This window comes from Nannobrachium achirus, assembly GCF_963921795.1.
Source record: "Nannobrachium achirus genome assembly, chromosome: 19".
NCBI classification, from domain to species: Eukaryota; Metazoa; Chordata; class Actinopteri; order Myctophiformes; family Myctophidae; genus Nannobrachium; species Nannobrachium achirus.
Window position 1 is genome coordinate 58,260,795 of NC_137826.1, and position 25,442 is coordinate 58,286,236.

Consider the following 25,442-nt stretch of genomic DNA (forward strand, 5'->3'; position numbering starts at 1 on the left):
GGTCTGTTCCCTATCATCACTACATACTGATATTATTATGGTCTGTTCCCTATCATCACTACATACTGATATTATTATGGTCTGTTCCCTATCATCACTACATACTGATATTATTATGGTCTGTTCCCTATCATCACTACATACTGATATTATTATGGTCTGTTCCCTATCATCACTACTGATATTATTATGGTCTGTTCCCTATCATCACTACATACTGATATTATTATGGTCTGTTCCCTATCATCACTACATACTGATATTATTATGGTCTGTTCCCTATCATCACTACATACTGATATTATTATGGTCTGTTCCCTATCATCACTACTGATATTATTATGGTCTGTTCCCTATCATCACTACATACTGATATTATTATGGTCTGTTCCCTATCATCACTACACACTGATATTATTATGGTCTGTTCCCTATCATCACTACATACTGATATTATTATGGTCTGTTCCCTATCATCACTACTGATATTATTATGGTCTGTTCCCTATCATCACTACATACTGATATTATTATGGTCTGTTCCCTATCATCACTACTGATATTATTATGGTCTGTTCCCTATCATCACTACATACTGATATTATTATGGTCTGTTCCCTATCATCACTACTGATATTATTATGGTCTGTTCCCTATCATCACTACTGATATTATTATGGTCTGTTCCCTATCATCACTACTGATATTATTATGGTCTGTTCCCTATCATCACTACATACTGATATTATTATGGTCTGTTCCCTATCATCACTACATACTGATATTATTATGGTCTGTTCCCTATCATCACTACATACTGATATTATTATGGTCTGTTCCCTATCATCACTACTGATATTATTATGGTCTGTTCCCTATCATCACTACATACTGATATTATTATGGTCTGTTCCCTATCATCACTACATACTGATATTATTATGGTCTGTTCCCTATCATCACTACATACTGATATTATTATGGTCTGTTCCCTATCATCACTACATACTGATATTATTATGGTCTGTTCCCTATCATCACTACTGATATTATTATGGTCTGTTCCCTATCATCACTACATACTGATATTATTATGGTCTGTTCCCTATCATCACTACATACTGATATTATTATGGTCTGTTCCCTATCATCACTACTGATATTATTATGGTCTGTTCCCTATCATCACTACTGATATTATTATGGTCTGTTCCCTATCATCACTACATACTGATATTATTATGGTCTGTTCCCTATCATCACTACTGATATTATTATGGTCTGTTCCCTATCATCACTACATACTGATATTATTATGGTCTGTTCCCTATCATCACTACATACTGATATTATTATGGTCTGTTCCCTATCATCACTACATACTGATATTATTATGGTCTGTTCCCTATCATCACTACATACTGATATTATTATGGTCTGTTCCCTATCATCACTACATACTGATATTATTATGGTCTGTTCCCTATCATCACTACATACTGATATTATTATGGTCTGTTCCCTATCATCACTACATACTGATATTATTATGGTCTGTTCCCTATCATCACTACATACTGATATTATTATGGTCTGTTCCCTATCATCACTACACACTGATATTATTATGGTCTGTTCCCTATCATCACTACATACTGATATTATTATGGTCTGTTCCCTATCATCACTACATACTGATATTATTATGGTCTGTTCCCTATCATCACTACTGATATTATTATGGTCTGTTCCCTATCATCACTACATACTGATATTATTATGGTCTGTTCCCTATCATCACTACATACTGATATTATTATGGTCTGTTCCCTATCATCACTACATACTGATATTATTATGGTCTGTTCCCTATCATCACTACTGATATTATTATGGTCTGTTCCCTATCATCACTACATACTGATATTATTATGGTCTGTTCCCTATCATCACTACATACTGATATTATTATGGTCTGTTCCCTATCATCACTACTGATATTATTATGGTCTGTTCCCTATCATCACTACATACTGATATTATTATGGTCTGTTCCCTATCATCACTACATACTGATATTATTATGGTCTGTTCCCTATCATCACTACATACTGATATTATTATGGTCTGTTCCCTATCATCACTACATACTGATATTATTATGGTCTGTTCCCTATCATCACTACATACTGATATTATTATGGTCTGTTCCCTATCATCACTACATACTGATATTATTATGGTCTGTTCCCTATCATCACTACATACTGATATTATTATGGTCTGTTCCCTATCATCACTACATACTGATATTATTATGGTCTGGACTGTAAATACAATGGATATAATGTAGCTGTAGGCCTACTGTACCTAAATGCAATGAATAGACTGTAGCTATACTGTATCTGAATACTATGAATATATTGTAGCTATAGGTCTACTATATCTAAATTGACAATTAATAGACTGTAGCTATAGGCCTACTGTATCTAAATACAATGAATAGACTGCAGCTATACTGTATCTAAATACAATGAATATGTGCATTGTAGCTGCTGTATAATGTATTTAAATGATCAGAATGAACGGGTGTATGTATGTATGTATTTTTAGTACAGTGGCACCATATCAATCCTAGTATATATAGTATATAGTGTTGAAATATTCAACAGTGAACAGTATTCTAACTATTCGTCCATGCATGCTGCATTTTAATTACCGTGGCGCCGCATTCTTGTGATGTTATGTCATGTTAACAACACCCCCCCCCCCCACCTCCCCCACACAGATTGCCTGGAGCTACTGTGAATGGAAATGAGCAAACACTAAACAGACAGGATACCACAAGACTTTCAATTAAAAATGAATCAGTACATTAATATTTAAAGAACATCTTTGTTTTTTTACAACAAGGGTTCATTTTTCATTTTTTCCCCCCCAGGTTGGGAGCATGCATGCAAGTGGCTAAACATGTCTTTTTAGACACAATAAGCCCATTCCCAAGATGCACCACAATCTTTCATGGGCAGATGGGACTTATTATTATAGATTGTAATTAGAGAAAAGAAAAGATGAGTGTTAAAATGTTTTAATTTACTTCTTTCTTTCTCGTTTTTTAACAGTTTTGATTTCAGTGGTTGGGGGCATGCGTACATGGCTTTTTAGAAACAATAATCCCATTCCCAAGATGCACCGCAATCTTTCATGGTCAGATTTGACTTATGGGGGCTGGTAGTGTTACTGTAAATAGTAATAAAGAAATCACAGGCTTATTGTGTATAAAAATACATATTTAGCCACTTGTATGCATGCCCCCACGCACTGAAATCAAAATGACTAAAACTAGCCCTTACCCGTTCAAAGATATGAGCTCCAAAATGATGTGCAGTGTGTGGGTTATGGGATGTGCACTGTGCATACAGTATATGAGGGATGGAAAGTAACTTTAACTGGTGCTTGCATGATGTAGGAGCATCAATGTAAGAAATACCCGTTTCGTTTAATGGCTAAATCAATCACTAAAATCACTAAATCACTAAAACAATAGAAAGCAGTAAATGAAAACATTTGATCAACTTTAATTACAATCTAAATCATGAACCCTTGTTGTAAAAAGAAAAAAAAAGTTGTCCTTTATTGTCAGTAGAAGTCAAGTAAAGGGGGGGGGGGGATGTTGTTAACTGTGTTGTAATTGGCTCCCTAGCAGCCATGGGATGGTGTTGATAACTGTGCTGTGATTGGCTCCCTGCAGGCGTGGGAGCGTCTGGAGAAGGCGGAGCATGAGCGGGAGCTGGCGCTGAGGAATGAGCTGATTCGCCAGGAGAAGCTGGAGATGTTGGCGGCGCGCTTTGACCGCAAGGCGGCCATGAGAGAGACCTGGCTGTCTGAGAACCAGAGACTGGTGTCACAGGTACAACCCTACCCTAACACTACCCTAACACTACCCTAATACTAACCCACACCATGAGAGAGACCTGGCTGTCTGAGAACCAGAGACTGGTGTCACAGGTACTACCCTAATATATATATACAATACACTACCCTAATATATATATACAATACACTACCCTAATATATATATACAATACACTACCCTAATATATATATACAATACACTACCCTAATATATATACACACACACACACACACACACACCATGAGAGAGACCTGGCTGTCTGAGAACCAGAGACTGGTGTCACAGGTACCTTAACACTACCTTAACACTACCCTAACACTACCCTAACACTACCCCATACTAACCCACACCATGAGAGAGCCCTGGCTGTCTGAGAACCAGAGACTGGTGTCACAGGTACTATATACTACCCTACCCTAACACTACCCTAATATATATATATACAATACACTACCCTAATATATATATACACACACACACACACACACGTGCACACCGATTGCTGACAAGAGGAGCTGTGTTGCTCATAGTTAAGAAGGACACACCTGGACCAGTTCTTAACTCAGTAAGTCCTGAGTCATGAGTCCACTAGCAGGTGGACAGGAGGAGCATAGCACTGTGTCTAGACTGTTTGGATCACCATGACCCAGCCTTTTACTGCAACAGGGGCCAGGGACCCCTAGGGGTCCTCAGAGTTACTACAGGCTGCCCACCAAATCTTTATGATATGAACTTGTGAAAGGGGATTTATTATACATGAACCACTTGAGCCATAGCTTCCATATTCTGGGGGGAACATTCACCAAAATGATCAGATCTACAAGCTCTCAAAGAAGAGCATTGGGTGTACAGGGAAAAAAAGAGCAGAGCAAACAAGCCATTCATTTAGAATGAAACTCTTGCCCATGCAAACTGCAGTGTGCAGGATTATCTTTGTCCATTGAGATCATCAGTTTGTTGTTTATAAACGTTTTAATCAAGGTGTTCCTGCACATTATGTAGGAAATAGCTGATCTTTAAGCTATAGCTTAACCATGTGACGTGTTGTTATTAGATATATATATATTTTAAGTACTAGACCTGCCAAATCTGCAATTTTTGGAACAGATGAATTTGCACAAAAAAATGAAATGAATCTGACAAAAGTAATTGACAAAACAATTGTGATGTTCTCAAATAATTGCCATCAGGCAATTCTGTGATAACCTGTTAAGGTTATCACAGAATTGCCAATTGCCCAATCTAATCCCCCCCCCCCCTCTCTGTGTCTTTGTTTTGCCACTCAGTCCAGATGAGTGGCATAATGATGCATATACCCTCTATTACAGTGGTTCTCAAAATGTGGGTCAAATTATTTTGGGGGGTCCCCAGATGATTAACTTAATGTGCAACATTGTTTTCTCTCTCAACAGTAAACAAACCAACATAAAGTGTAGAGGGTATACATTTCCCAAGTGACAATTTAAGGACTTTGTAATACCTCTAAAATGACAAATTAAACATTGCCCAAATTGTCAAATATTAGAGGCAGAAATTGTGAAAATAGCCGATCTACATGCTCACAACGCCTTGCAACGCGAGGCGTTGTGAGCTTGTAGATCGGCTATTTTCACAATAGAAAGAACCATGTTATACAAAATGCCCCAACTGGATCCCCAGTTAAAATATGATTATTTTGGGGGTCGCGGCCTGAAAAGATTGAGAACCAAGTGCTGTGTTGTGACAGGCCTGTTCTAACCCTCCTCTCCCCCCCTCTCTCTCTCTCTCTCTCTCTCTCTCTGTCTCTCTCTCTCTCTCTCTCTGTCTCTGTCCCGTCATCAGGATAACTTCGGGACAGACCTGGGCGCGGTGGAGGCGGCCACCCGGAAGCACGAGGCCATCGAGACGGACATCGGGGCGTACGGGGAGCGCGTGGCGGCCGTGCAGGAGGTGTCCCGCCGGCTGGAGGAGGAGGCCTACCACGACGTGCGGCGCATCGTGGCGCGCCGCGACAACGTGCTTCGCCTCTGGGAGTACCTGAAGGAGCTGCTGGCCGCACGCAGGGAGAGACTCAACTCACACAGAGACCTGCAGAGACTCATGCAGGAGATGAGATACATCATGGACTGGATGGGAGACATGAAGGTTGGTAGAGTTAGGGTTAGGGTTAGAGTTAAGGTGCCTCCACACCGAAAATACTACAGGAGACTCTTTCTAACTGTTCACAGACTGCAAAGAACTGCAAAAAACTAGGCACATTATTTTCCAGCTGACTGCACGCCGACTGTAGTTACTGTACGCAGTTGTGCGCATGCGCACTGTGTTTGCCAGGTCTGCTCGTTATAAGCGACTTTGATCGTGTTTTCTTATAATGTTGCTAGTTGTGGTTTGCTTTGGTTTGGGCTTGTTTCTGAAGAGTAGTTGCTTATTTGGCCTTGCTTTCAACATTCTTTTAGAAAATAGCTAATGTAATAGAGCTCAATAGGTGAAAATGGTCGCTTCTTTTGGGCTTATTTTCATAGACCTGGCTGCTTGTTTCACTCACAGAATCTGGCAACCGGAAGGGGGAAGCGGAGATTTTACTCTGTGCGTGTGGTGTTTTTTCTGCTCTTACCAAAACAACACACATCACTATTACTAGCGTTGCTTTGGAGTTGATCAGTATAGGAAATTGAGAGATGAGATTGTGAATAGGCTTATGCTATTTAGTAAATCTTTTTTTATACTAGCACAGACAGAGCCATTCAAGCGGCATATCCTTGTTATGGGTGTATAGTTTAGACAACATTTGAAAACCTCATGGAAGTAACATCAACAACACCAGAGAAAGACGAAATAACACCCCCAAAAATATTGAAAGGAGACATAACCCTTCCAGTAGGACTTGTTATTGTCTCCACCAGCCGAAGGCTGAGGGAGAGTATGTTTTCCCCTCCGTCCGTCCGTCCGTCCGTCCGTCCGTGCGTGCGTGCGTGCGTGCGTGCGTCCGTGCGTCCTCGCAGTTTGTGAGCGCCAAATCTCAGTCGCCGTTGGCCCGGTTGCTGCCAAAGTGAGCACACACATTCCCTGGATGCCAATCTAGAACCTCTGCCCTAAATTTTTCAAATGGGCCTTTTCTAGCGCCAACTAGTGGCCGATGTTTGCTAAACACATTTCTGTGCACTACTCTTACAGATTTTGTCCAAAAATCCTACAAATCGGTAGGCAATATCTCGACAGTCATGTGATCGACACGGATCTGTCCGATTTTGCATATTCCATTCTGATTGGCTAAGATTGGCTTCCAAAGTTTGTGGGATTGAGCCGTTTTGAACAAAATGCCTCAAATCACAAACGCAAAGTGCAATTATCATGAAATCGCGCACACACGTTCCCAATAGGCCGAGGAAGAAATGCCACTTATTTTTTTTTTTATCAGCCTCATGGTGGCGCTATAACAGCCCGATTTGTGGTTTTACCTATAACTCCACCGATCAGTTTCAAACTTTGTAAGCGCACTCCCTAGAGGCTAAGGATAAACCTTTGCCCTGCATTTTTCACATCAGCCTTTTATAGCGCCACCTTTGGGCCGACTTATGTAAAACACATTTTTGGATATTACTCCTTGAGATTTTATCCAAAAATCATGCAAATCGGTACACAGTATCTCTATAGTCATGTGATCAAGTCCGATCCGTCTGATATTTCACATTCCATCCTGATTGGCTAATATTAGCTTCCAAAGTTTGCAGGATTGCTCCGTTTTTGAACAAAATGCCTCAAATCATCAACGCAGCTTGCGATTACCGTGACATTTGCCACACAAATTCCCACTAGGTCAAGGAACAAATGCTACCTTTTTAACATTGTCCTGTTATAGCGCCACCAGCAGGTAGACTTTAGCAAAACACATTTTTGGAACACAATGCTTGAAATCATGCATGCAGCGTCCGATTGCCATGAAAGATCTAAGGTGAAGAACATATGCCACCCTTTTTACATTGGCCTATTATACAGTAGCACCACCAGGACGCACGGCCTGGTGGAGACCTGTGCTCGGAAGAGCACTGCTTCTAGTTGTTACTGCACCAAGGGAGCGGTTGCGTCACATCCGCTTTATCTCGCACTCATCATTTCTATTTCTGTGCCCCAGACTGTATGCCGGGAGCATTTGCAAATCGCGTTAGGCACGCGAGACTATTACTGAACAAACACTCTATAGCAATGATTACTGTCACAATATAGAGCTATTTAACACTGTTACTGAACAAACACTCTATAGCAATGATTACTGTCACAATATAGAGCTATTTAACACTGTTACTGAACAAACACTCTATAGCAATGATTACTGTCACAATATAGAGCTATTTAACACTGTTACTGAACAAACACTCTATAGCAATGATTACTGTCACAATCACAATATAGAGCTATTTAACACTGCTACCGCAATGATTACCATTAGGATATAGAGGTGTTTAACACTTAATTTAAGCTATCACTTTTAAGTTGTTAACTTTTGGATATCGGAGCAAAACATGTCACACATGTGGACACGAGGGCACCACATACCAGTGGTTCTCAACCTGTGGGTTCTCAACCCCCAGGGGGGGTCCCCAAATTATTTTGAGGGGTCCCCAGATGATTAACTTAATGTGCAACATTGTTTTCTCACTCAACAGTAACCAAACCAACATAACGTTTAAGTGTATAGAGGGTTTCTGCACATTTCTAAAGTGACAATGTAAGGACTTTTTAATACCTCTAAAATGACAAATGAAACACTGGCCAAATTGTCAGATATTAGAGGCAGAAATTGTGAAAATAGTAGATTGTGAGCATGTAGATCTGCTATTTTCACAATAGAACCGTGTTATACAAAATGTAATGCCTCAACTTTTAGTGCTCGTCAGGGTGGAGGGGTTCCCAGTTCAAATATGATTATTTTGGGGGTTGAAAAGGTTGAGAACCACTGCCACAGGCAGATGAGCTGACAGATGACCTTGTTCTGTGTCTCCAGGGTCGCCTCCAGTCCCAGGACTGTGGTAAACACCTCCATGATGTCCTGGACCTCCTCCAGACCCACACCCTGGTGGAGGCTGACATCTCTGCTCAGGCCGAGAGGATCCGCGGGGTCCAGGGGGCCGCGCAGCGCTTCACCTCACAGGAGCAAGGTTAGTATGATAGTTACTATCAAAACCTCCACCGGCTGTCAGTCAGTCTGTCCGTCCATCACGTCACACATCACACTTTTCCCCTACTCATATCTCAGCCACCGTTGCCCCGATCCATGCCAAACTTTGCATACACACTCCTTGGCTACCAACCATGAGGCCGATTCTTGCCAGACACATTTTCAGACACTGCTCCTTCAGATTTTGCCCTAAAATCACGCAAAGCGCTACACAGTATCTCTACAGTCATGTCATCAACATGGATCTGTCCCATTTCCCATATTCTCTCCTGGTTGGCCACCATTGCCTTCTAAAGTTTGTGTATGCGACCTGACAGTTGCTTATATCCCGATTTAGGGAGTCTTACTGGTTGTAAGAATGAGTGATAACTCAACTTTTGAAGAATATTACTTCACTAAAAGGACACTGTTTATTCCAAACAGTGGCCACAACATTTCACCAGTTATTGATGAAAATAAAAGTGCATAATGGCAAACAACTATTGCTTTCTACCTTCTAACAGTTGTGCTAGACTTATTGTTTGATTTCATTTGGTTTAGCACTTGACCGTCTTCTGTTTTATCATTAAACGTAACAGGAAGGTATTTTCTCTCTCTCACACATAAATTACAGCCACATATCCATATGGGTATACAGTATGTACAGGGCATTCACGAATAGTGATTTTTAGTATTTGAATTATTCGACCTCAAAGTATTCGAATAGTCGAATATTCGACAGGACTGGCCAAACTGTCAAATATTAAGTAAGCAAGAGGCGATAGCCGATCTACATGCTCACAACGCCTCGAGTTGCGAGGCATTGTGAGCATGTAGATCTGCTATTTTCACAATATTTATCTGCGGAACCAAGTCACATTAAATGTAATACCTACAATTCCAAGTGCTTGTCAGGGTGGGGTCCCCAGTATTTTGGGGGTCACGGCCTAAAAAAAATTGAGAACCCCTGGTATAGAGCATTAACAAATTCATCCACCAGGGGCATTGACAACTCATTGACAACTGACTTCCTATATAGCCAAGCTTTATAAACCATGAAGAAATATATATATTTTTTTTAAAGAGAAAACAATAAAAAAATTAAAATTAGAGAATATTCGACTTTGGTGAACAATGTCGAATAGTGACTTGGATATTCAAATATTAAAATCAAATTCAAATATTTGGTGAATGCCCTAGTATGTACCCATATGGATATGTGGGTACTGTATACCCCCCATGTTAGACTCACTGCTCTATCCCACTGTGTTACAGAGCTTTATTTATTTCCCCTTGATCCAATTAAATGCTACTTATTTTCTGTCCTGGAAGAGAAGTATATTAAAGTAACGGCACCTTGGAGAGACTAATAGTAGAGAGTCTAGTCTTTAGAAGGCAGACTCACTGAGTTCTCATTGTTCCTATAGTTTTATTTAACGCTAGGTTTTATTATGGTTAAGGTGAAAGGATACAGTAAATCTGTAGTGAGTCTTTATTGTTATTGTTATTAACCCCTGCAGGCACGTACTGTACACACAGATACATCAAAGGGGGCTTGAGCCCCTGCCCTTTTATCCGTCTGTAAAAAGTGCCCTCTCCAGACCATGAATGCAGTTTTTACTATGGGGAAAGAAATGCAAATGCCCCCTCTTTCCATGCCATACCTGAAGGCAGCATTCAAGAGAATTGCCTTGTCCAAACTCTCCTGAACTTGAATGCAGCATCTTATGTTGAAAGAATTGCCCACTCTGTATAGAAATCCACGCCGTTATGGGTGGGCCTGGGCATTTAGAAAGCTGGCCCACCCATCGATTTTGGCCCAAAAAATTATCTTTCATTAGGCTAAATAAAAGTTTTTTTTTATGTGTGTTTTATGTGATCATCGTCATTTAATATGAATAAATGAACAGTACTTTACAAGTGATGCATGTTTTACACTAGCAGCAGTTGCTACTGTGTGTTTGGAGGGGGAGTGTTAGTTTATATTTGGAAATGTGTTGTTGAGATGAAGTGCAGCTGGGAACTCAATGCTTTGTATTAGCTTATTAATTATTGTTCATTGATACTGCCACCCACACCCGTTAAAACCCTAATAATTTACAGAAAAAAACCCAAATAATCCAGAAATGTCGCCCTTCAGGCGTGTGCAAGACCCCTGTTCCCACCCTGAAGATAGCCGACCTCCAAGCTCACAACGCTGCAACGCGGTGTGAGCTTGGAGGTCTGCTATTTTCGACATTTCCACCAAAAAGCCCTTTTATAAATGTCAGCCCCTGCCTCTCTAACATTCTCTGAACCCCTTTCTGTCCATCCAGCCTACAAACCATGTGAGCCTGCCCTGGTGGAGGAGCGCGTGGAGCTGCTGGGCCGGGCGTACGAGGAGCTGGGCGCGTTGGCGGGCAGCCGGCGGCTGCGCCTGGAGGACTCGCGGCGGCTGTGGCAGTTCCTGTGGGAGCTGGGGGAGGAGAGCGCCTGGATCCGCGAGCAGGAGCAGATCCTGGCGGCGGGAGACTGTGGCCGCGACCTCACCTCCGCGCTGCACCTGCTCAGCAAGCACGAGGCCTTCCGAGACGAGATGGCGGCGCGCTACGGCCCGCTGGGCGTCAGCATCGCCGCCGGGGAGCGCCTGGTGGACGAGGGACACTTCGGAGCGCCCGAGGTCACCGAGAGGATCGGGGACATCCGGGGACAGTGGTCTCACCTGGAGGAGGTGGGTGGTCTTTACATGTAGGCTATCTAGTGGTGATTTTGGCAGCAGATTTTTGATTGATTGAATTATTGAGTTTATTAGAAGTTTGCAATAGAAAAAAGTACAGTTGTATGACAGCACAAATCACTTGTACAAGGTCAACTAAAAGGAGATCCTAGTAGCTTTACAGCTTATTTACTACACAGGAACCACTTTATGTATCTTGTATAACATTGAAAGACAGACGGATAGTACACAGTACTTTACAACATCAGTTACAAAAGCAGAAAAAGGGGAGAAAAAAAGGGGGGGATGGTCTATTTACAAGTCTTGAGTAGCAGCTGCCTGAAGGTGACTTTTCAGACCAATTTTGAAGGAGGCTAGGGATTTGCTCTCCTTTAAGGCTTGTGGGAGGGCGTTCCACATAGGGGTTCACGAATACTTAAGTAGTGGTACAATTCGGCTTTATACCGAGCTGAATACGACTGATTATCTGGCTGATTATCTCACGTTTATGCCGGTTTATTTACTGAATATACCTGTCATAGAATGTAGTATAACCGTCCGATAATCTCTCTTTTCACCCAGTGTTGGTGGTATAGCAGGAGAACGAATTAGAGCCTTTTATAGTGTTAAATCTAGATTGAACATGATTAGTGGAGCTGCCTCTGTTGTTATGATTTTGTTATGATTTAGTTTTAGTCTTAGTCTTTTGAATAGTTTCAGTCATATTTTTGTCATCTGAAATGTTTTAGTTAACTTAGTAACTGGTCCCATATACATCACTGGCCAGATGGCCAAAAGGGCGAGGACGCATGGCACCCTGAGGTGTCTTACTAGTAATAATCCTTGTATGGTATCTCTCTCTCCGCTCCAGACGTCCCAGCAGAGGGAGCAGAGGCTGAAGGAGGCGGTGGCGCTGCACCAGTTCCAGACGGACGCCAACGACATGGAGGCCTGGATCCAGGAGACCCTGAGGCAGGTGTCCAGCCAGGAGCTGGGCCACGACCAGTTCTCCACGCAGAGCCTGGCCCGCAAGCAGCGCGAGGTGGACGAGGAGATCCACAGCCACCACCCGCTCATCGACTCGCTGCACGAGCAGGCCATGGGTCTGCCCGAGGCCTACATCAACTTCCCTGAGGTTAGTTTAGATCTTTAGAACCTCTAGCAGGCCATGGGTCTGCCCGAGGCCTACGTCAACTTCCCTGAGGTTAGTTTAGATCTTTAGAACCTCTAGCAGGCCATGGGTCTGCCCGAGGCCTATGTCAACTACCCTGAGGTTAGTTTAGACCTTTAGAACCTCTAGCAGGCCATGGGTCTGCCCGAGGCCTATGTCAACTACCCTGAGGTTAGTTTAGACCTTTAGAACCTCTAGCAGGCCATGGGTCTGCCCGAGGCCTATGTCAACTACCCTGAGGTTAGTTTAGACCTTTAGAACCTCTAGCAGGCCATGGGTCTGCCCGAGGCCTATGTCAACTTCCCTGAGGTTAGTTTAGATCTTTAGAACCTCTAGCAGGCCATGGGTCTGCCCGAGGCCTACGTCAACTTCCCTGAGGTTAGTTTAAAACCTTTAGAACCTTTAGCAGGCCATGGGTCTACCTGAGGCCTACGTCAACTTCCCTGAGGTTAGTTTAGATCTTTAGAACCTCTAGCAGGCCATGGGTCTGCCCGAGGCCTACGTCAACTTCCCTGAGGTTAGTTTAAAACCTTTAGAACCTTTAGCAGGCCATTGGGCTACCTGAGGCCTACGTCAACCTCCCAGAGGTTAGTTTAGCCATAGACATAGAAAGGTATGACTAGATGCGTCCTCCGGCTCAATGGGATGCTCAGTAGGCCAATCAGATGCGGAACTCCCTCTTTCCCACTGCAGGGGGCAGCAGAGTGCCTTCCACAGTTCCACACTTCCGCCAGTCCTGTTTTACCAGTCGCGCCAATGAACTGCAGTGGCGGAGGAGGCGTCTAGCTTTTTATATCTGTGAGTTTAGCAGGCCATGGGGCTGCTGTGGCGGAGGAGGTATCTAGCTTTTTATATCTGTGAGTTTAGCAGGCCATGGGGCTGCTGGTGGCCTACATCAACTTCCCTGAGGTTAGAACGAAGCTTTAGCAGGCCATGACCAGGCCATGGGGCTTCCCTAATGCTTATCAACCCGGGGGTGCTTGAAATTAAAAGCATGATCGTCATCATGACACAAACTCTTTGAGAATCTTTGCTGGTTGAGAGCAGTGACACAACATATTGTTAGACTGTGCATTTTACCTTGTTACTGTGACCAATTTACCTGTGTGATTGGGAAATATTGTAGCTAAATGTAAATAAAAAGGTAACATTACTGGTTATTTAAGCTGTCGTTTAGTGGAACTTGCACTTTGTCAGAATAGTTTTGAGTCAATAATTAGGAATTCTAGATGGTGACTGTGTGGAACTGTGAGAAAAAGAAATAAAAAGCTGGGTTGATGAACCTTTTTTAATGCCAAGGACCACCAAGAGAAGTATTTGGCCACAGACCCTAATATTTTGTGTCAGGGACCCCCTCATACAAGATGCAAAACATTTTAAAAACGACATTCCCAAAAAAGATATGATTTTTCATGAATAAAATAAAGAAAATAATTAGTAAGTAATTTCATTAATACATAAAATAATCTTAGATTAAAATAAAAAATAAAATAAAAATCTAAGAAATTCCATAAACTAGAAAATAAACTCTTAAGAAGTAGTGATCGCAGATCTACAAACTGTACCCTCACTGTGTGCCCACAGGTCCAGGGTGGTCTAACTCTAATCTATACTGTATCCACTGTGTGCCCACAGGTCCAGGGTGGTCTAACTCTAATCTAAACTGTATCCACTGTGTGCCCACAGGTCCAGGGTGGTCTAACTCTAATCTATACTGTATCCACTGTGTGCCCACAGGTCCAGGGTGGTCTAACTCTAATCTAAACTGTACCCACTGTGTGCCCGCTGGTCCCGGGTGGTCTAACTCTAATCTAAACTGTACCCACTGTGTGCCCACGGGTCCAGGGTGGTCTAATTAATCTAAACTGTACCCTCACTGTGTGCCCACAGGTCCAGGGTGGTCTAACTCTAATCTAAACTGTACCCTCACTGTGTGCCCACAGGTCCAGGGTGGTCTAACTCTAATCTAAACTGTACCCTCACTGTGTGCCCGTAGGTCCAGGGTGGTCTAACTCTAATCTAAACTGTACCCACTGTGTGCCCACAGGTCCAGGGTGGTCTAACTCTAATCTAAACTGTACCCACTGTGTGCCCGTAGGTCCAGGGTGGTCTAACTCTAATCTAAACTGTACCCACTGTGTGCCCACAGGTCCAGGGTGGTCTAACTCTAATCTAAACTGTATCCACTGTGTGCCCACAGGTCCAGGGTGGTCTAACTCTAATCTAAACTGTACCCACTGTGTGCCCACAGGTCCAGGGTGGTCTAACTCTAATCTAAACTGTACCCTCACTGTGTGCCCGTAGGTCCAGGGTGGTCTAACTCTAATCTAAACTGTACCCACTGTGTGCCCGCAGGTCCAGGGTGGTCTAACTCTAATCTAAACTGTACCCTCACTGTGTGCCCGTAGGTCCAGGGTGGTCTAACTCTAATCTAAACTGTACCCACTGTGTGCCCACAGGCCCAGGGTGGTCTAACTCTAATCTAAACTGTACCCACTGTGTGCCCGCAGGTCCAAGGTGGTCTAACTCTAATCTAAACTGTACCCACTGTGTGCCCGCAGGTCCAGGGTGGTCTAACTCTAATCTAAACTGTACCCACTGTGTGCCCGTAGGTCCAGGGTGGTCTAACTCTAATCTAAACTGTACCCACTGTGTGCCCGTAGGTCCAGGGTGGTCTAACTCTAATCTAAACTGTACCCTCACTGTGTGCCCACAGGCCCAGGGTGGTCTAACTCTAATCTAAACTGTACCCTCACTGTGTGCCCACAGGTCCAGGGTGGTCTAACTCTAATCTAAACTGTACCCACTGTGTGCCCACAGGTCCAGGGTGGTCTAACTCTAATCTAAACTGTACCCACTGTGTGCCCGTAGGTCCAGGGTGGTCTAACTCTAATCTAAACTGTACCCTCACTGTGTGCCCGTAGGTCCAGGGTGGTCTAACTCTAATCTAAACTGTACCCTCACTGTGTGCCCACAGGTCCAGGGTGGTCTAACTCTAATCTAAACTGTACCCTCACTGTGTGCCCGTAGGTCCAGGGTGGTCTAACTCTAATCTAAACTGTACCCTCACTGTGTGCCCGTAGGTCCAGGGTCGCCTGCCCGCCATCGAGCAGCGCTACCAGGAGCTGGAGACCCTCTCAGCGTCGAGGCGCCAGGCCCTGGAGGGGGCGCTGGCTCTGTACCGCATGTTCAGCGAGGCTGGAGCCTGTCTGCTGTGGGTGGAGGAGAAGGAGCAGTGGCTGGACAGCATGGACATCCCCACCAAGCTGGAGGACCTGGAGGTGGTGCAGCAGAGGTAACTATAACCCCACCCATCTGGAGGTGGTGCAACAGAGGTAACACAGACTATACAGTCCTGTAAAGGCTTTATCATAGTCCGAGGTGAAGAGCTATCTCCTCAACTTTTAGGTGATAAGCTATCACCTAAAAATGTGATAACAAGTGGAGGCCATCATAGTCACAGACTCACGGTGAAGTCCTATCACCGCGCCTCTGTGCCTCTGAAACCAGGGGGCACACTGATTGGTCAAGATCGACCAATCAGTGAACGGGGTGACGGGGAGATGTCTGAAGGTAAAAACAGAGGAGAGATGTCTAGGTCCACGGTGATGGCTCTTCACCGCGGCTAATGACGTAATGTTGTAGTTTTCTGACTTTAAAAGACTACACCACGGTGATAGCTTATCACTGCGGTGTGTACTATGATACCCCCTTTAGCCTGACTGGCCAAAGCCAGAACTGCAGGAGGGGTGAATTACAGTACATGCACTCCGCTGAGGTCTGCTTTTAACCCGACAGGGAGGCGCGATCATGGCTCCATCCACAGGCCCATTCATAGACGTAGTTTGACGTTCGTGAAGTAAGACATTTGTGACGTTCGACGTTCGTCGACGTAAGACGTTCGTTGATGTAAGAATCATTTGCTCACTTTTGTGAGCCAATTCACCCACGATGCACCTGGGTTCAGCTACAGTCTTCCGGGTGCTTCAAAGCGCCACTGAGCAACTGGTTGGAATAACTTGTTCCTTCCACATGCTACGTCCAACCGGGGAAACTCCCCCGTCAGGTGAAAAGAAGCAACTTGGACTCCTCATGCACTGAAGGAAGCATGAGGTCAGTCCGTTGTCTCCCCAGGCGTGGCAGAGGGAGAGCAGAGCCTAGGATTACATAGGCAATTGGCACTGGGTGAAAATGGGTTACAAAAATCGTGGGATAAAAAATAAAAAAAAAGGCACAGAGGTGATGCAACAGAGATTAGAGATTACACATAACACAATACGCCTTTGTCTTCTCTCTTGATTACTGCAATGCACTTCTCTCTGTCCTGCCAAAGAAAACAACCCACAGACTACAACTTGTTCAGAATGCTGAACCCACAGACTACAACTTGTTCAGAATGCTGCAGCCAGAGTTTGAACTAAGAACAAGATGAGAGAATATATCACTCCAGTTTTAGATTCACTACACTGTGCTGCTTGTTTTTAGGATAGATTTTATAATTATTTTACTTGTTTATAAAGCTTATATAAAGCTTGTTTATAAATGGTCTGGCGCCTTCTATGACTGCCTGTCTAGATATGTTCCAAACCCCTCAGGTCTGACCTGCTTTTATACACACAACATTTGCTAGTTAAAATAAATCTTCACCTATCAACGAAATGCCCAAAACAGGGATGCCAGTTTAAACGTGGGTATAGATTAAATTGATTGTAATGAATTAAATCAGGGGCCTTCAAGGTGTTCAGGCCAAGGACCCCTTAGTTGAGAGAGCGATGAAGCAGGGACCCCAACAACCGTATAGTTTCATAGTTTGACAGCACAATCATCAGTGTATTTTGGAATCATGTAAATTTGTGTTTTCAGATATTTAACCACTTGAACCGTCAATAATTAATAAACTTGACCTTTCACTCTGTACTTAGTCTGCTCTTTTTCCCCTCTACACCAAACCTCTTTGCCAAAAATAGCAGTTTGTAACTCAAATTTTGCTTCTGGGTGGTCCCTGGAACTAAATATTTTGAGATGCGGGTCCGTGGCCAAATAAATATCATTTTGGGGGTCCTTCACATGAAAAGGTTTGAGAACCACTGACATAGTAGTCTCTCAAGAACTGACTAACTGAGCTCCAGTTGAAGTGAAAAGGACCTTTTCTTTGACGATGGCTGGCCAGATTGCTGACATAGAAACATAAGTTTTTCCAAAAAACCTAAGAAGGATTCAAAAGACACTTATAGAATCGGGTCAAAATTCAAATTTTCACGATTTTTCAAAAATAGCAGATCTACTAGCTCGCAGTGCGGCACTCGGTGCCGCGCTGTGAGCTTGTATATCTGCTATTTTTCATTAGTTAAAGCATTCAATAATAACACACTATAATGTGTACCCGTTCTAAATGGGTTTAAAGGATGAGTTTGAGTGACTAAGTGTTGTTGTGTGTCGCAGGTTCGAGACCCTGGAGCCTGAGATGAACAACCTGGGGAGTCGTGTGACGGATGTGAACCAGGTGGCAGAACAGCTGTTGACCTCTGACACCTGTAACAAGGAGCAGATCCACCTGACCCAGGACCAGCTGAACGACAGGTCTGTTCTGTTACCATTAACCCTCTTTATCTATCTACCTGACCCAGGATCAGCTCAATGACAGGTCTGTCCCCTTAACCCCCTTTATCTATTAACTATCTACCTGACCCAGGACCAGCTCAATGACAGGTATGTTATGTTACCACTAGCCCCCTTTATCTATCCACCTGACCCAGGACCAGCTCAATGACAGGTCTGTCCCCTTAACCCCCTTTATCTATTAACTATCTACCTGACCCAGGACCAGCTCAATGACAGGTCTGTTATGTTACCATTAACCCTCTTTATCTATCTACCTGACCCAGGACCAGCTCAATGACAGGTCTGTCCCCTTAACCTCCTTTATCTATTATCTATCTACCTGACCCAGGATCAGCTCAATGACAGGTCTGTTCCCTTTAACCCCCTTTATTCATTAACTATCTACCAGACCCAGGACCAGCTTAATGACAGGTCTGTTATGTTACCATTAACCCTCTTTCTACCTGACCCAGGACCAGCTCAATGACAGGTCTGTTATGTTACCATTAACCCTCTTTCTACCTGACCCAGGATCAGCTCAATGACAGGTCTGTTATGTTACCATTAACCCTCTTTATCTATCTACCTGACCCAGGACCAGCTCAATGACAGGTCTGTTATGTTACCATTAACCCTCTTTATCTATCTACCAGACCCAGGATCAGCTCAATGACAGGTCTGTTATGTTACCATTAACCCTCTTTATCTATCTACCAGACCCAGGATCAGCTCAATGACAGGTCTGTTATGTTACCATTAACCCCCTTTATCTATCTACCAGACCCAGGATCAGCTCAATGACAGGTCTGTTCCCTTTATTTATTAACTATCACCAGACCGTGGACCAGCTCAATGACAGGTCTGTTCACATTAACCCCCCTTTTATTGTCCTGGTTTTATATAGACAGACCAGCTCAATGACAGCTCTGTTACTTTTTGTCCTCAGTTTACATACAATGAAGTTCCCTGGAACAACTTATTTTGAGTTGGGGGGTCCGCGGCCAAATACATGTAATTGTGGGGGTCCTTGACATGAAAAAGTTTGAGAACCACTGATTTAGAAGACATTCATATAATCGGGTCAAAGATATTCAAAGACTTGCACTAATTCAAAAATAGCAGATCTACATGCAAGCTTGTAGATCTGCTATTTTTTACACAGATTTGCGTTCAGGCCTAAATGGGCTTTAGTGACGTTTGGCTTCTCTCCTAAGGCTAGGGCTCCACCAAAAAGACGGCGTCGTGCCGGCGTCGGACGGTGTGAAAAAATGAACCGGGGCGGATTTGAGCGTCAGACGTTGATGTTGACGTCGGCAGTGAAGCACCCTTCATTGATTAAAACGGTAGCGTTCCCAGCATTGACGCATGGCTCGACGTGCCCGGTGGAGCTTCCACCGGCCAGTTGCCTGGTGGAGTTCCAGTTGTTTTAACCATGTTTTCCCTCCCCAGATGGAAGGAGTTTCAGCAGCGTGCAGGTTAGGGCTGGGGTTAGAGTGTTGTAGTGACTGTTGTCTTCTCTCCCCAGATGGAAGGAGTTCCAGTAGTTGTAACCATGTCTTCTTTCTTCAGATGGAAGGAGTTCCATCAGCTTGCTGGTCTAGGGTTAGAGTGTTGAAGTGACTGAACTCCTCTCTCTCCAGATGGAAAGAGTTCCAGCAGCTGGCGGGCCAGAAGAAGCAGGCCCTGGAGTCTGCTCTGAACATCCAGAACTACCACCTGGAGTGCAACGAGAGCCAGACGTGGATGAAGGAGAAGACCAAGGTCATCGAGTCCACGCAGAGCCTGGGCAACGACCTGGCCGGGGTCATGGCTCTGCAGCGCAAGCTGACCGGCATGGAGAGGGACCTGGAGGCTATACAGGTAACCCAACATGACCTAATGACCCAATGACCTAATGACCCATACATACTAACCCATACAAGCTGACCGGGATGGAGAGAGACCTGGAGGCTATTCAGGTAACCCAACATGACCTAATGACCCATACATACTAACCCATACAAGCTGACCGGCATGGAGAGGGACCTGGAGGCTATTCAGGTAACCCAACCTGACCTAATGACCCAATAACTTAATGACCCAATACATACTGACCATACATACTGACCCAATACATACTGACCATACATACTGACCCATACAAGCTGACCGGCATGGAGAAAGACCTGGAGGCTATACAGGTAACCCAACCTGACCTAATGACCCAATAACTTAATGACCCAATACATACTGACCATACATACTGACCCAATACATACTGACCATACATACTGACCATACATACTGACCCAATACATACTGACCATACATACTGACCCATACATACTGACCATACATACTGACCCAATACATACTGACCATACATACTGACCATACATACTGACCCATACAAGCTGACTGGCATGGAGAGAGACCTGGAGGCTATACAGGTAACCCAACCTGACCTAATGACCCAATAACTTAATGACCCAATACATACTGACCATACATACTGACCCAATACATACTGACCATACATACTGACCCATACATACTGACCATACATACTGACCCAATACATACTGACCATACATACTGACCATACATACTGACCCATACAAGCTGACTGGCATGGAGAGAGACCTGGAGGCTATACAGGTAACCCAACCTGACCTAATGACCCAATAACTTAATGACCCAATACATACTGACCATACATACTGACCCAATACATACTGACCATACATACTGACCATACATACTGACCCAATACATACTGACCATACATACTGACCCATACATACTGACCATACATACTGACCCAATACATACTGACCATACATACTGACCATACATACTGACCCATACAAGCTGACTGGCATGGAGAAAGACCTGGAGGCTATACAGGTAACCCAACCTGACCTAATGACCCAATAACTTAATGACCCAATCAGTGATTGCGCTAGGATTTTTAACTGCCGGTCACCGTGACCGGCATGATTAAAATTTACCGGACATCTGAAGAATATACCGGACATAATCATTTTAATGCATACATTACAAGCAGGTGCACAAACAGCCAATAGCAACAGTTAAAGTATTAGGCCTACTGCATAGTTGGGACTGAAAACGAATTGAATGAAAAAGTATAGGCTAAAAAGAAAAAAACGCTTCAATCTTGCATAAGGGAATTAATTATATTGGACTAATCGCGCTGTTCGCGCAGGCTGTCTGCATGTGGCACACGCACACTGCTTTCACAACAACGTCTTTCTGTTGCATCATGTTTCATGCCAACAATACAATACCATGTCTTGACTTCAGAATAATGAAAAGGTTGATATTCATCTGGCCAGCAATTAATCCAATACTCACTGTCGAGTGGTGACAGTCACAGTGCGTCCATGTTATGCAACTTTGGGAGAGTTGAAAAGGCTTTGTTCTTCCTACTGTCTCCACTCCATCTCCTCTCCTCATAACTTCAATCAAGTGTATGTTTGTTTATGGGTTGATTGCTGACCGTGCGTGCATTCCTTAATTCCCATGGCTTTACATGCTGTGCGTGCATCGCAAACTGACACTGAAATGAGCGAGCGAGAGAGAGAAAGAGAGAGAGAGAGAACGGGGGAGCGCGCGGGCGAGCGAGCGAGAGAGAGAGAGAGAGAGAGAGAAAGAGCGAGAGAGAGAGAGAGAGAGAGAGAGAGAGAGAGAGAGAGAGAGAGGCAGCCTGCGCATGAGGAGCAGACGGCGATAATGATAAATGACCATTGGTTTTTCAATCGGTCAGGATGTCCGGGAGGAATTTTATTTTTCGGTCTTGGCCATAAAAAATCGGTCAAATCCGGCAATTCCCGGTCTAACGCAATCTCTGGACCCAATACATACTGACCATACATACTGACCCAATACATACTGACCATACATACTGACCCATACATACTGACCATACATACTGACCCAATACATACTGACCATACATACTGACCATACATACTGACCCATACAAGCTGACTGGCATGGAGAGAGACCTGGAGGCTATACAGGTAACCCAACCTGACCTAATGACCCAATAACTTAATGACCCAATACATACTGACCATACATACTGACCCAATACATACTGACCATACATACTGACCCATACATACTGACCATACATACTGACCCAATACATACTGACCATACATACTGACCCATACATACTGACCCATACATACTGACCCATACATACTGACCCATACATACTGACCCAATACATACTGACCATACATACTGACCATACATACTGACCATACATACTGACCCATACATACTGACCCATACATACTGACCCATACATACTGACCATACATACTGACCCATACATACTGACCCATACATACTGACCCATACATACTGACCATACATACTGACCCAATACATACTGACCATACATACTGACCCATACATACTGACCATACATACTGACCCATACATACTGACCCATACATACTGACCCAATACATACTGACCATACATACTGACCCATACATACTGACCCATACATACTGACCCATACAAGCTGACTGGCATGGAGAGAGACCTGGAGGCTATTCAGGTACACCTGATCCAATGACTCATACAGAGATGCATTTAGTTCACTGACCTCCACCACATTCAGAGACAAACAGACAAGCGTTTCCTGTAGTAGTTCCTGACCTCCATTGATCGGATATTTTGGGGTGAAGAGATTTGGTGTAGAGGGGAACAAAGGAGGGGGCCAAGGATAGAACCCTGGGGGATCCCAGTCAACAAACTATATACAGAAGGGTTTAAAGTGTTAGTTTGGCTCTTTTGACCTAAAGCTGTAGGAAATACTGCCATAAAAGGAGTAGTTGACCCCCAAAATGACTTTTTTGGAGACTCAATAATATCTTTTGTATTTGTCGCATTCCTAAGACAAAATAAATGATTATAGTAAATTTACCCCAAATTGATTCTCACCCCAATGCATGGGGTCCCCATCCAGGGCCTTATATTTATTTTTGTGTTAGGAATGTGACATAATACAAAAAAATATTATTGACCTCAAGTCTCCATGGCGTGACTAATGAATAGAAAAAAAGGAATTTTGGCAGTGAACTACTCCTTTAATATAGTCGTTTCAAAGGCAAGTAATGATTTGAGTTTGAGGTACTGTTGTAATGTTACTCATCATGGTTCTAACCCCCGCAGGATAAATTGGACGACCTTCGCAGTGAGTCCTCTAAGCTGGCATCAGAGCACCCTGATCAGGGTACTAATGTTACTCCTTATGGTTCTAACCCTGCAGGGTAAACTGGATGACCTTCGCGGTGAGTCCAGTAAGCTGGCCTCAGAACACCCTGATCAGGCCCAGGAGATCCAGGGCCGGCTCCAGGAGGTGATGGAGGTGTGGGAGGAGCTGGTGGCCACCATGCGGAGGAGGGAGGAGTGTCTGGGCGAGGCCTCCAAGCTGCAGGGCTTCCTGCGGGACCTGGACGACTTCCAGTCCTGGTTGTCCCGCACGCAGACCGCCGTGGCCTCCGAGGACATCCCCACCTCACTGCCCGAGTCTGAGAGTCTGCTGGCCCAGCACGAGAGCATCAAGAATGAAGTAGACAACTATAAGGTATGAATAAATAGATAACCATGTTAAAACATTATGTTATTGATGGATAAACATTCTTGAGTCTCTGCTGGCCCAGCACGAGAGCATCAAGAACGAAGTGGACAACTATAAGGTATGAATAAATAGATAACCATGTTAAAACATCATGTTATTGATAACAACTACAAGGTATGAATAGATAGATAGCTATAAGATAACCATGTTAAAACATCATGTTATTGATGGATAAACAGTCTGAGAGTCTGCTGGCTCAGCACGAGAACATCAAGAACGAAGTGGACAACTACAATGTAAAAACATCATGATAATAATGAATAGATAGATAACTATAAGGTAGCCATGCTAAAAACATCATGTTAATGATGGATAAACAGTCTGAGAGTCTGCTGGCCCAGCACCAGAGCATCAAGAATGAGGTGGACTGGGGCACGGTGGCGCAGTGGTTAGCGCTTCGCCTCACAGCTAGAAGGTCCTGGGTTCGAATTGTGGTAGAAATATTTATATAGTAACAAATAGTGCCAAAGTACTAATTTGGATGTGCCTGCAGCTGTCAATCCAACAGCTGACATCCATGGACTTTGACTTCTACTTCTCCTCTGTGTCAGCATAAAACCTATACTAAGTGATGCTATACATGGTCATTGCAACTTAACCAGTCAGCCTTATTATATACTGTAAGGTACTTAGTATAGATGTTTAGATTCTATCTCCATCTAGGGAGAACACCTTGGTGTATAAGAGGTGTCCCATATGACACTTCAGGAGGTTTCTGCCCCACGGGGCCCAAGCTCTGGCCATGGAGGTCAGAGCTCTGTCTTTTGTGAATGCTGATACTCTGTTCAACTTTTTGCCTCTTTGATGAATAAACCGTTGTCAATTCTTCAAATCCTTCATCCTTGTGGAACATTAATATTTTCTATTACAGAATCCCGCCGGGGGACGCTGTGGGTGCTGGGGGCGTGTTCTCCCTCTGTCTCCTAGGGTAGATGCCCTCACAAAAACAGTAGTCCTGGTTTCTATACTACCTCCCCCTAGCCTCGCGTAGCCAGGCTTTACTCATCTGCGAAGATAAAAGCCTGGTCAAGATATGAGGCAGAGACCGTTCAACTTCCGCCGTGAGAATTTCAACGGAAGACTGCAATGCATGACATAACGTCCGTTAAACGCAGCACTTCTGCCACTTCCGCTAGAACCAACCGGAAGTTATATTGTGGCCAGGGTGACCTCCCCCTAGCCAGCCAGGTGCTCCCCAATTCCCCTGGCGCGGCAGGGGGAGAGCGGAAACCAGGACTACAGGTTAGGTAGTTGGCACTGGGT

At 43.9% G+C, this 25,442-nt stretch overlaps 1 protein-coding gene across 1 annotated transcript in view; it reads left to right on the forward strand.

The window, feature by feature from the left end:
- Positions 1 to 25,442, forward strand: part of sptbn2 (spectrin, beta, non-erythrocytic 2) — a 184,752-nt gene that overhangs the window by 112,958 nt on the left and 46,352 nt on the right. The window contains 9 exon segments of the mRNA XM_080749170.1: positions 3,752 to 3,910; positions 5,738 to 6,040; positions 8,898 to 9,051; positions 11,366 to 11,760; positions 12,617 to 12,880; positions 16,000 to 16,211; positions 18,359 to 18,496; positions 20,158 to 20,377; positions 23,808 to 24,125. Coding sequence (XP_080605296.1) covers positions 3,752 to 3,910; positions 5,738 to 6,040; positions 8,898 to 9,051; positions 11,366 to 11,760; positions 12,617 to 12,880; positions 16,000 to 16,211; positions 18,359 to 18,496; positions 20,158 to 20,377; positions 23,808 to 24,125 — 2,163 coding nt within the window.